General features: G+C 39.5%; 1 protein-coding gene across 1 annotated transcript in view; it reads left to right on the forward strand.

Moving 5' to 3' along the window:
• Window positions 1-12,578, forward strand: part of LOC122671102 (zinc finger CCCH domain-containing protein 27-like) — a 37,149-nt gene that overhangs the window by 11,023 nt on the left and 13,548 nt on the right. The window contains exons 4-5 of the mRNA XM_043868202.1: window positions 4,947-6,179; window positions 6,459-6,809. Of these exons, the coding sequence (XP_043724137.1) occupies window positions 4,947-6,179; window positions 6,459-6,809 (1,584 nt within the window). The remainder of the gene's footprint in view (window positions 1-4,946; window positions 6,180-6,458; window positions 6,810-12,578) is intronic.

Consider the following 12,578-nt stretch of genomic DNA (forward strand, 5'->3'; position numbering starts at 1 on the left):
ATACAAAGACATAAATGAAAAATCATGGAAATTCATTCCTTAATTAGGTAGGTTAGGTCTTGGCCTTTTAGTGAACTGTCGTAGTGCACAATCTGTTGAGGGTAGTAGTTGATCTCGTATCATTATTCTACTCGTATTCCCAGTCACTGGCTCACTGCAACCATAGTTCAAGATCTCGGCGAGATCTCGCTTTTAACTCGATCTCGTAGGATCTCGAGACGAAACGCCATGCGATACACAAATTTGTCATTATCTCACTCGAGTTCTCGGTATCTCTTCGAGATCTTGAGCTATTTCTTGTTTCGGTTCTATTCGGTAGAACCAGAAAGTTTGTAATATACCATAACTCGACGAGATCTCGACTCGCTCTCACCTGTCTTGCCTCTATGAAGGGGAAACTCCATCTTTGGGTCATTTTTTTTATTTCTTTTGGCAAATCACATCTCCAACACCTCATCAAAGCTTGATTCATTAAAGATTGAAGTTGCTAATCTCCTCCAAGCTGCATCTCAAGAACCTAAGGTAACTATTCATCTAAAAAACTATATTTTTCATAAAAACATGATCTAAACTTGTAGACTACCAACTTAGGGTCCGTAGTCAAAGTAACATTTTGGGTTTGAATTTGTAAAAACTAAGGGTTCCACTGTGTTTAGAAGGCCTAAAATAGGGGGAATGTCAAGTTTCAGCTTCTATCTTGGCTATATGGCCACCGAAACCTACCATTGAGTTCAGGAAAAAAAAAAATGATCTTGCCGAGATCTCGGTTTCGTGGCCTGGCGAAACCGATACCTAAAACCTTGACTGCAACCTTGGGGAGGATGATACGGTAAGCATTATAGACGAGCACTACTCCCGTGTATCCAGGCACCGGAGCCCTAGGGTGATGCAAATTTATCACCAAATTGGGCTTCTTTGCTTAGGAATAAGTCTAGGTTTGGGTTATATACATGTTGGGCCTTTGATCCCATGGGCTTTCTATGTAATAGGCCACTTTTATGGGCCTTAAATATGGGTAATTAGGTTGCATACGGGATTAGTTGTTTTAGTTCCATACTTAGTTTTATTTTGGTGTTTTTGTTCATAAATTGAACTGGTGCAACCAATGGTTTAATTTAAGTGATTTTAGTAGTTTTCTTTTAAGTGTTTAGTGGGGTTGGATTAGGACCCTGTTTCAGTCTATTTCAGTTTTCTAATCAGTTTAAGTTATCTACTAGGTTAAGGATTGGGTTAGGCCTTTCTTTTTTAGTGTAGGTGTCTATTTTTGAGTCTTTTGTATAAGGTTGTAAGGGGGGCAAGTATTGTACAAGAATTATGATATTAATGAAAAGCTTTTGCTGCTCTTCTTTTCCATTGAAGATTTTTGTCTTGTGTTTGATCAAGGCTGGTGGGATTGGTGTTTGATCCGATTGACACCTTGCGGTGGGAAGCCCGGTGGTTTGTTGGTGGGATTGGTGTTTGATCCAATTGACACCTTGTGGTGTGAAGCCCGGGTGGTTCATTCAAGCTCTCTTTGTTCAAGTCCTGATTTTTATTCAAGTTTTACAATCAAGCATGCTCCTGTCAAAGAAATTCTGCAACCAAAGTAAGTTTGAATCATCTCCAGCCCCTACCATTCTTCTTCTAACCTTCCATACACCTAAACCCTATATTCCCCCTTTTGTTTTCAATTTTCCCAATACCTAAATTCTGCCCAGTCTAAACCAGCCTACCAAATCATACCAAACTTTGATCGAATTCTCCTCTCATACTAGGGAAAACTCGATTCAAGTGGCTCCCTCATCTGACCATCATAAACCCTAAAAATTCATCTTTTTCTCTTTTTAAAACCCGAAACCCTAACTCTAACCTTGTTGCCTATCCAAGTTTACATACATAACACCATTAAAACTTAACAAGACCTTCATTGATAGACTCCCCTACATCAACTTAGTATAACGCTACCTTCAAACTTTAGGTCCCATCAAACCCTAACCCTAATTTCAAAATTTCACCTATTTTGACCTAACCGAACTATATGTTCAGTTCTGATCCTGGTTATTAGCTTTAAGTTGGTTTCCTACCAATCTAGGACTACATTATGGGGGAGGAACCCTCATCTAATGAACATTAGACTCCCATGTGTCCAGGCACCAGAGCCCTGGAGGAGGAACCCTCATCTAGTAAGCATCATACTAATATAGACGGACTCTACTCCCATGTATCAAGGTACTGGAGCCCTGGGGGAGTAACCCTCATCTATAAACCTAATACTAGACATGTCTATTCCCATGTGTCCAGGCACTGTAGCTCTGGAGGAGGACAAACTCTAGTTCATTGTAGACTACATCTACACCTTATTCTAGGCGACCAGAGCCCTGAGGCGGACGTGGTCCTACTCATAGTTGTCATGGCGTCATATTGCAGGAATAGTGGGCATATCGACCAACGATATGGGATATGTAAGAATATCAACCGATATGGCCTCCATGGCGCCAACATGGACGCCATACCACGATATATGCCCATATTGGCCGATATTCTTGTTCAAGTGTATAAACTTTAGTTTTTAATATTAATAATAATTATTTTTTTAACCTTTTAAAAGATAATGCTTTTATCTTAGTGTATTGGAGGTGTACATATTAACATAAAAAAAATAAAAAACACTATTGACTAATGACTATACCCTAATAGAAATAAAAAAGAAATCTAAAAGTCTCAACAGAGAAGGAGAGAGTCGTTGGATAGAAAGAGATGAGTTCTTAACCTCTTCGAGACTTCGAACCCCTCCAGCAGTCCAGCGACTATCAGCCTCCTTCATCGGCTTTGGCGAGTTCTCCTGGCAGGTAAGTAATTGTTTTTTTTAAAAAAAATTTGGTAGTTCTTTTTCTTCAGTTCTTCTTCTTATTCTTCTCCTCCCAGTCCTCCAGCAAGCAACTCTCTCCTTTAGTTCTTCTTCTTCTTCTTCTCACTCACTCACGCACACACACACACCCACACCCACACACGCAGCCACTCCACACACACACACACACACAGAGAGAGAGAGAGAGAGAGAGAGTCGTCTTCTTCACTTTCGGCGACTTCTCTTCTCTCTTGTTTTTTTAATACGTAACACAGGCCAAGGCCACTCTCAGAGAGAGACAGGGAGGGGATTTTTTCTGTTTCTTCTTCTTGCCTTGCAGAGTTGCAGGCTTGCATACAGTGTCACAGTCACAGAGAGTTTTTTTTTCTTCTTCTTCTTGCCTTGCAGACGTTGCAGGCTTGCACATAGAGAGGGGTTTTTCTTCTTCTTGCCTTGTATGCTTGCACACAGTCAGTCAGTCACAGAGAGGGTTTATTTTTTTATATTTTATTTTTCTTTCTTTCTTCTTCCCTTGCACACAGCCACACACACACAGAGACAGAGGGAGAGAGTCGAGAGACAAAGATGGGGGGAGGGATTTATCAAGCTTCAGTAAACAGGTTAGCCTATCATTTGATTTTTCAACTTTATTATCAGCAAGACTATTGCTATTAATTATTTGAATCCATGGTTTCATATTTTCATATACACTAATGGATATTACACTTTCATGAATTAAACCATAGTAGATTAGTAGTATACTTTCATGTTGATTTTTGATGTTATAGGTTATATATTATAGCATACTAAATGACATAAAAAATAGAGGAAAAAAAACATGGTCGACATGATCGCCATGGCGGGCGACTTGTCGATATATCAATTAGACACCCCTCCACCGACTTGGATTGCCGTGATGACGTGACAACTGTGGTCCTACTCATTATAAGGTCCTCATCTAGTACATAATCCCCTACTGAAAAGGAGACGGTAGCCATAGGGATGTTTTATAAAGTTACCATTAACCATACATATATACATACATACATACATACATACATACATACTTCTCTTTCATTCATTTACTTCATCTCTTCATTACCCTTTTCATTTCATAATCATTCATTACTTTTTCTTGGCATAACATGTGAAATCTTTCTCATACATATTTCATTGCATGGCATATACCAGATTTCATATCACATTCATCGGCTTATCATCATTTCATATAAACATCTGATGTCATACTTCATACAACATCCAAATATTATCAAATATACACTTTAATCATCCCCATGACATTCATTCATATAACAATATATAAATCAAGCATCATTCAATAAACACATCACATCATACAATTCAGACCCATGCTTCCCTCACACAACATACATACACTGTATTATAGTACATAGTCATGGAGCCCTCACCTTTGACTCAACTTCTCTATTTCTTCTTAGTTTCCTTTCAATTCACTGCTCCAGTAGCACTAAGACTCATTAAAATAATATAACATCATATAAATAATACCAAAGAACAGTAGGGCATTCCTACCATAATAAAAACATTAATAAAATATTCACAGAAGTATAAAAATATTCAATTCCATCTTGATATCAATAAAATAATCATAACATGCATGCAGGATGTTACACTAAATGTACTGAAGGGTCTGGGATAAGGCCTTTTTTTGTACTTGCTTCCTGATATGATTGTTTTTTTACTGGATATTTGATTTACATTCGGTTTTGTGCTCAAGAGTCTGTTTTGTCCAGTCACTGTGTCACCTTGTGGGCTTTAGCGCTAGAAATCCGTGTCTGGGCTATTGACTTTTTATTCACTTTCAGTTGGTTAATCCATAAAACTGTTTCAATGGTTGGAAAAACTATATAATTTTGGATGACTAGGATCAATCAACTGATGGAACTTTGGTCCCAGAACAATTCATCAATATAGAAGAGTTGCTGATTGCTTGAAACAACTTGGTGCATGTTGGTGTTTCCCAAGCTAAATTGCTATATATTTTATGCAGGCAATATAATTGATAGAGTTTAAACTCTGTGCTTAGATCATGAGTTTCTCCCTCAATAGCTGTAACAGTTAATTTTCTGAATTACAGAGCCTTTCACAGTTCAATCTCCCTGTTTCGGTTCCTAGTGCACGCCTATTGGGGGTACCATCTGGAACAGGACCTTTAACTTCAGTTAGTGCTCCTTCAGGCCTGTTGACGAATAGCAAAGGTTTGCATGGTAATAGTACCAAATCTGGGACAAATGATGATGGAATAGGCTTGAATGGAGTACTATCTTCCTCTGCTGGTGTGGGTGAAGCTGATCTTTATGATCCTGACCAGCCTTTGTGGAATACTGACCGTCCAGAGACGTCAAGTGCCCTTTTAAGGGTCCCTTCCCCCAAGATTAATGATGTTGAGTCCTTATGGGATGCTGATACATCTTATTACCACAGTTCAAGGGTTTCTGATGGAGTTGACAGTGAACGACCAGGTAAAAGCATCACAACAACTGCATCTGTTTGGGGACGGATTGGAAATTCAGGAATTAAAATAGAAGCTACAGGTACAAATGATAATGCATTACCTTCCCTGGGTTCTCTTGGGAATGAAGCAAAGGAAGATCTTGAGGAGGTGTTACCTAGTGTCCCCGGTACTGCTCATCAAGGGAAGCCGATTTTTATGGGGGATAATGGCCCAAAAACTATGAATTCTGCTGCTACTCCAAAGCCACGGAATGATCCTGGGCGAAATGGTGGACGACAATTGCAGAAGGCTTTACGTACACTTTTTGTGAATGGTATTCCCCAAAAAAACAACAAGAGGGAGGCCCTTCTTTCACATTTTCAAAAATTTGGGGAGGTTATTGACATTTATATTCCACTGAACAGTGAAAGAGCCTTTGTTCAGTTCTCCAAAAGACAAGAGGCAGAGGCTGCTCTGAAGGCTCCAGATGCTGTGATGGGCAACCGCTTCATCAAGTTGTGGTGGGCTAATAGGGATAGCATCCCTGATGATGGCATCAACAGTGGCAATGCTGTATCAGCAGTTTCCCGTGGTGTTACAACTGCTTCTGTTCCCTCACAGCCATCTATTACTGATGGAGCAAAGGAAAATATCCCATCTGCACCTCTGAAGGTTAGTACGTCTTCATCTCATGTTCCAGTGCCTGCTGCTGTTCACCCTAAACCTGTTGTGGTAGATGGTCCCAAGGCTATCCCTCCTGTGCAAAAGAAGCTAGAGAATTTGGAGCTTTTGAAGGAGGAACTCCGAAAAAAGCGTGAAATGCTGGACCAGAAACGGGATGACTTCCGCCGCAAGTTGAATAAGCTTGAAAAACAAGTAAGACCCAATTTCCACCTTTGTTTTACTCTTATGCAAGTTTAAATGTTTTTGATATGTTTGAGAGGCCTACAATTTTTAACCTTTGGTTATTACATTCTTTTTTACCTGAAAAAAAATAATTCTGTACAAGACTTGGGTGTGGTAATTGTGTTTGAAGACAGATGCATACAAATATACAATTAGTTTATTCTTTCGCAAGAAATTTCAAATAGTGGGAATATGTAAAATTGTAAGTCCAATGAGAGGCATACAAACCTAAATTTTGGGTTTGTGCAGGCTATATCAGTTAAGGGTGAAGCAGCTGCTGACCAACCTATTAAGAGACATAAAGTGGGGACTGTAACTGATGTTGCGAGGGCTGCTAATCCACGGCCCACAAATCCTAGTACTACCAGTGAAAGACCAGGTGCTGAAAAGACGGTGGATAAAAACAATTTGGGGGAGAATAGTGCATCTCCCAGTTCAAAAACAAGCTCAACTTTGATGTTACAGTCGCCTAGGAATTTGAAGCAGCTGAGTCGTACATCTGCAGCAATAGGGCCTCCCTTTCTGGTGAATAGGTTCAAGTTGGACAACCGTCCTACTGCATTTAAAATTCTTCCACCTTTACCAGCTGAGTTTGCAAATGTAAGTCAAGTCTTCTCTTTATCTCCATCTGCTTGCTTGCATGCATATATTTCTTTGTTCTTTTGATTCTTTTATATTTGGGTAAATAAGAAAAGAGTCATGTCCTTTTTCAAAGAGAAATGAAGCATCGTGTAATATTGAAAAGGGAATAATGATTTCATGTATTTTATGCAGTTAATCAATATGACCAATAAAACTCAATGGGATGTGAATGCATCATCCTATTTTCATAATCTATATCAATCCCCATCAGATTTAAAGTCGATCAGAAGGAATCGTGGTCACTTGAACATGACAGAACTGCTGGTGGAGGGTTGAAGAACAACTTTCTGGGCAAGATTCCAAGACAACCCAATTCAGACAGATAATCCAAAAATTGACTGAAAACTCAAAACTCCTCAGAATAACACCTAACTCTAGGAAACAGTAGTTAACAATAAGGATAAGAATCCCTCAATATTTGCTTATTTATGAATAATATCTTAAGTAATTTGGCATAAATAAGTGTCAGAACCTGATCCGTTACCAATTAAACCAGTGCAAGGCACCCTGCACTAAGGCGACAGTCTCCTAGGCCTCTTGAGATCCGTCTGGACACCTAACAAAGTGTGAGCATCACATAAATCCTGTAATCAAGAGGAGTCGCAATAGCATCAGTAGCAGCAATGGATCAAATCAAAGTAGATTAAAACTCCAGCGCAGTACACAAACAGCGCAAAATAGTAATAAATTAATAACCCAAACTGGAGAACCCGATGTCTCCCAAATCTGGTCAAATGCTCCTTGCAGACAATAACAATGAGAGCATCCTAGTGCACGAGGCTCCCACTACTAATGCAAACTCGACCTCGAAACAGAGAAACAGGCGGGAGATCGGTTGCAGCAGAATCAATACAATAAAAGGAATAAAATTAAATAACTGAAACTCTTTTTTTTTATTGCTATTTTCTGTTTACATATGAAGAAGAACATCAAAGGTTAGGAAAGAAGAAGGGATATAGAAGAGGGGGGGGGGATAGGATCAGCTATCTCAGCCCATCATCCTCTCACCCACGGTATCTCACTGTTGCCGCATCTCACAGCTTCATCAATAGTTATTTTTTTCTTCAATCTCTGTCTCTTTTCTGTTCAGCCACATACATGTATTTATAATAAAACAACCCAATCCTAATCTAAGAAACTAATTAATAAAACCTATAAGGGTGAATTACACCTCCGGCGCCCAATCTTTATGTAAAGGTTGTCTTGGGTGCCCAATCTTTGAAAATTGACATTTGAGGTGCTTTTTAAGTTAGTCCTACTCTAGAATGATGTAAATTTCCAAATTTATCCCTCTTAACCCACCTCTCAACTCCACTAATCTTCGGATGTGAAAATCGCATCCCCCCTCTGCAAATTTCTTCCAATGTGTCTATGTTTAATAAATTGTTCTTGTATGTACAACGGTAATTCACATTAGTAGCTGATGTTCATTGATCACCCACCATGGTTACCGCCTTACCGGAGCTCCCATCTTCGTCCTCGTTATCCTGATTCAAATCCACTCCATTCATTTCCTTCCCAAAACAACCCCCACTCCCTCCATGCTCCAATGCAGGCCTCAAAACCTTAAAAAGCCAACCCAGTGCTCTTACACTTCCTCCCTGTATAGGAGAAACCAAAATGCCAAAATAGGGAGGGAGAGGAGACGATGATGGAGAAGAGGGGGGCAGAAAGCTCATCCCTGAAAAATCCTTGAAATTTTCATCAACGTTGCTCTGACACATGGTCGACTGTAGGTATTGTAAACTCGTCTTCTCCATTAAATCAGAGAAGCCCAAAGAAAGAATGAAGCTGGAACAGATAGGATTTATAAAAAAGAAGATGCCCTGTTGGTTTTTCTTCTCAATCATTGGCAGAGATTTAGGAAAAGATGAAATTTTTTTATTGGAAAACGTAAGAACCAACAGGGATTTCCCCTCTGAATCCTCCTCCTGTGAGAGTTGTAAACTAGTTAGAAAAATGATTTTCTGATCAGAAAATCAGAAAGATGAGATCTTTAAGTCCTTTTCCATATTTCAATCTCTCCTTGCTTTTCTTCAGTTGGGCTTGTTTTATGAGGGGCGGGGATTTTAGTGGAGGGACAGGGTGAGGATAGGTGAGAGCGAAGATGGGGGAGGGCCGGCAAGTTGCAGAGGGGGGTGGGTATTCAGTTGCCTAAGAAGAAGAAGAAAAAAAGAAAGAAAGAGAGAAGAACTTAAGATCCGTATTTGTCGAGTACGTGATCCGAACTCATGGCGGCAGTGGTTGGGGAGATGGAGGTGAAGGTGGGGTCGAGGGATAAATTTGGAAATTTATATTATTTTAGAGTAGGACTAACTTGAAAGGCTTCCCAAACGTCAATTTTCAAAGATTGGGTACCCAAAACAACCTTTCCTTAAAGATTGGGTACCTGAGGTGTAATTTAGCCAACCTATAAAATAGAAACTAAAGACTCTAACTAGGATTTCTAAAAGAACTAGGATTTCCAGTTAGGATTACAACTCAAATAGGACTAAATAAGTGTCTAATAATAAAAATAACACCAAAAATCAACTCCTCTAAGCCAGCAGTCCATGTCAGCCCCAAATCACTGTTCATGTGAACAATGTCATGAGGTACTATTCACATGAACAGTAAACTCCCCCCCCCCCCCTTTCTTTTGGTCTTCTTCATGCTTCAGTCTACATCAGCTACTGCAGGGTCTGGGAGTTGATCCAACGGCTAGTTTGCACTATATATAGCACGCCCACGAAATTAGCAGGTTACCAAGAAACCCAAGAAAAACTAATGTGATTGGGCGGATCTTTTAACCAAGTGTAATGATCAGTCAAACAAATATGATGGAAAATATTGGTGGTAATCCGACGGCTGGATATTAATGTAATGACAGAATTGTTAATAAATTGGATGTTCAAGGGGGGAGTGGCAGAGATAATTAACCAAATAGGGGAGGATCACTTAATAGACTAAGGCAAGGACACAAAGGTACACTTGGAAGGAGAAACGAAGTAAGTGTAAAAGGTAAAGGTAATAGTTCTAAGAAGGAAGGTTATTTTATGAAGTTAACACAAGAAATAAGATTTTAAAGCAAAGAGGAACAGTGTCATCTTCCTCATATGACCAAACAATCCAGCAGCAGGAGGAAATTGATTCAAAAAATAGATCTCACCTATTTGGGCTCCAATTGAAATGAGATTTCAGGACGGAGTACTCAACTCTTAGATCTCTCATAAATGAACAACAGTGGGTCAAATCATCACACAACAGTTGAGTATTGAACCTCTGAAATCATATCAGGTGGACTTCACTGTTGTAGGTTCCTTCAACAAGTCGGGTCTCACTACCTGTGTGGGATGATGGTGCCAAATTGTCCAGGTTGGATTGCCTTTAGGTAAGGAATGTATGCACCAAATTTAAGAACGAAAGTAAGGGATTTGGTACAGATTAAACTAACCTATGTGGACTGTGATACTGCCAGAAACAGTACACTGTGAGTAATTGCTGAATACAGAAATTAAGAGAAGAAACAATATCATGTGACAAAGCTTGATCTCAACAACCAGAACCTGTGAAGAAGAAGAAGCAAAGTGAGAAGAAAAGCACGATGGAGATGGAGAGGAGTCGTCTAAATACAGTAGGAAGTAATAACCAAGTCTATGTCTAATTACAATAAAGGTAAATAACTAAAAGCAAATTATGACTCAACATTTTTCCATTATCCCACAGTTCACTACACTCCCTCACAATACACTTTACAACCCTTCTAAGATTCCATCTATTTACCAAGCTGTCATTCTCTTATAAACTTCAACACATTTACTATTTTGCCCTAAGCTCTTGATTTGAGTTGCTTGGGTGGGCCCATAGCAAACCCAAACAGGGTTTCCAAAACCCGGGATTGCATCACCGGGGTCCCTTATCTACATTTTCAAGTAGTGATGTGGCAAAAAAGTTTTAAATATCCATTAAACAGTCATTTTTGGAAATGGTGAAAACAAATGAATCATTGAGTTTTACTAAGTTAAAACTGCGAATACATGGAAGGGTGTGCATGCTGTAGGCTTACCTTTTCCTTTGGCGAAGTGATGCAGTGAATGTGCTCCATGGCCAGGAACGGGGAATGGATGGGGAGTTTAGTCCCACATCAGTCGGGTAGTGTGCGGCAGTTTAACTTATGACCTTGGAAGGGCCTCTACACCCATAAGCTTGGGCTTTTGGGTTGGACGCCATTAAGTGGGGTATCAGATTCATCATTGAAATGGGTTTATTTCTTTAGAAATAAGTCTAGGGTTGGGATATATAAATGTTGGGTCTTTGATCCCAAGGATTTTCTATGTAATAGGCCACTTTAATGGGCCTAAACTAGGGGTACATAGGTTGCATACGGGAATACGGGATTATCCCTATACTTAGTTTATTTTCTTGTTTTTAATGTTTTAAATTGAACCGGTCCAAAGCTGGTATGAACCAGTGGTTCAGTTTAAGTGATTTTATTAGTTTTTCTTTTCGTTGTTTAGTTGGACTGAATTAGGACTCTATTTTGAGTCTATTTCAGTTTCCTAGTCAGTTTAAGTTACCTAATAGGTTAAGGATAGGGTTAGACCTTTCCTTTTTAGTGTCTAAGTCTATTTTTAAGTCTTTTATATAAGTTTGTAAGGGAGGCCAGCATTGAACACGAATTTGATTAATGAAAAGCTTTTGTTTGCTGCCATAGTTGCTCCTTTGCTCCTTGTGAGTGTGCATCCTTGTGGTTCTATCAAGGTGGAAAGGGATTTGTGGAATCCGATCGACTCCTTATGCCATGACGGCTGGGAGGATCCTCTACAGCTGGATGGTGGTTCTATCCTTCTATCACAGAGCTGCTGCCTCCATTGAAGGCCTGCAACAAGTAAGAAATTCTGCAACTATTCTTCTTCCTTCTATAAGGTCATATACAAGGTGATTTTTGAGATCTACCAAACCAGCCATCCGATTGAACTCAGATTTTCACTATACCTCCATTAACCCTAATTTGGGAAGTGATTCAAATTTGACCTAATTTATGTGGCCTGATTTGAATATATTCTCATATTTCCCATTTTGCCCTTACCTCCATTAAAGCATAGTTTCAGACCTTCAACCATAATCGATTTTGATTTCATGCTCAGATTAAGTAGTTGATTTCATGACAAATTAATTTTGAAATTAGTAACCTAATCATATCTCTTAACCCTAGTTCCAGTACCCTATTTACCGTAATACCCTCACTCCTACCCTAACTAGGATTCCTTCATAACTTCAAATCTGTCCATCAGTTTCAAACCAAACTTTCAGCATACATCCCTTACATCATTATTGACACTCGATCCAAGTTTCATCGGACCCCCACCACCCTAAACCCTAGAATCCCCTTCTCCTACCTCCATTAGGAATTGTCTCAAATAACCTTATCTTGCTGCCCAACTCACTTAACCTACTTCCATTCACTCAATCATCATAAAACCTATACCATTAGACTTCCCTACACCTGCCTATCATTACTATATAAGACAACCCTAACCTAAACCTAACTATAACCCTAATTTTGACCTACAATTCAAGTTTGACCCATTCGGATGACCTGTTCAGATCAGATCCTGATTGAACTGGCTCCTAGTAGGTCTCCTACCTATCTAGGACTACATTAGAGGGTTGTCCGTGCACCACCCATTTGGAGGCCAATGGCCCAAAGCTGGGAGGGGGGGCGAGTTGATGCAGTGAATGTGCTCC

This window comes from Telopea speciosissima, chromosome 8, assembly GCF_018873765.1.
Source record: "Telopea speciosissima isolate NSW1024214 ecotype Mountain lineage chromosome 8, Tspe_v1, whole genome shotgun sequence".
NCBI classification, from domain to species: domain Eukaryota; kingdom Viridiplantae; phylum Streptophyta; class Magnoliopsida; order Proteales; family Proteaceae; genus Telopea; species Telopea speciosissima.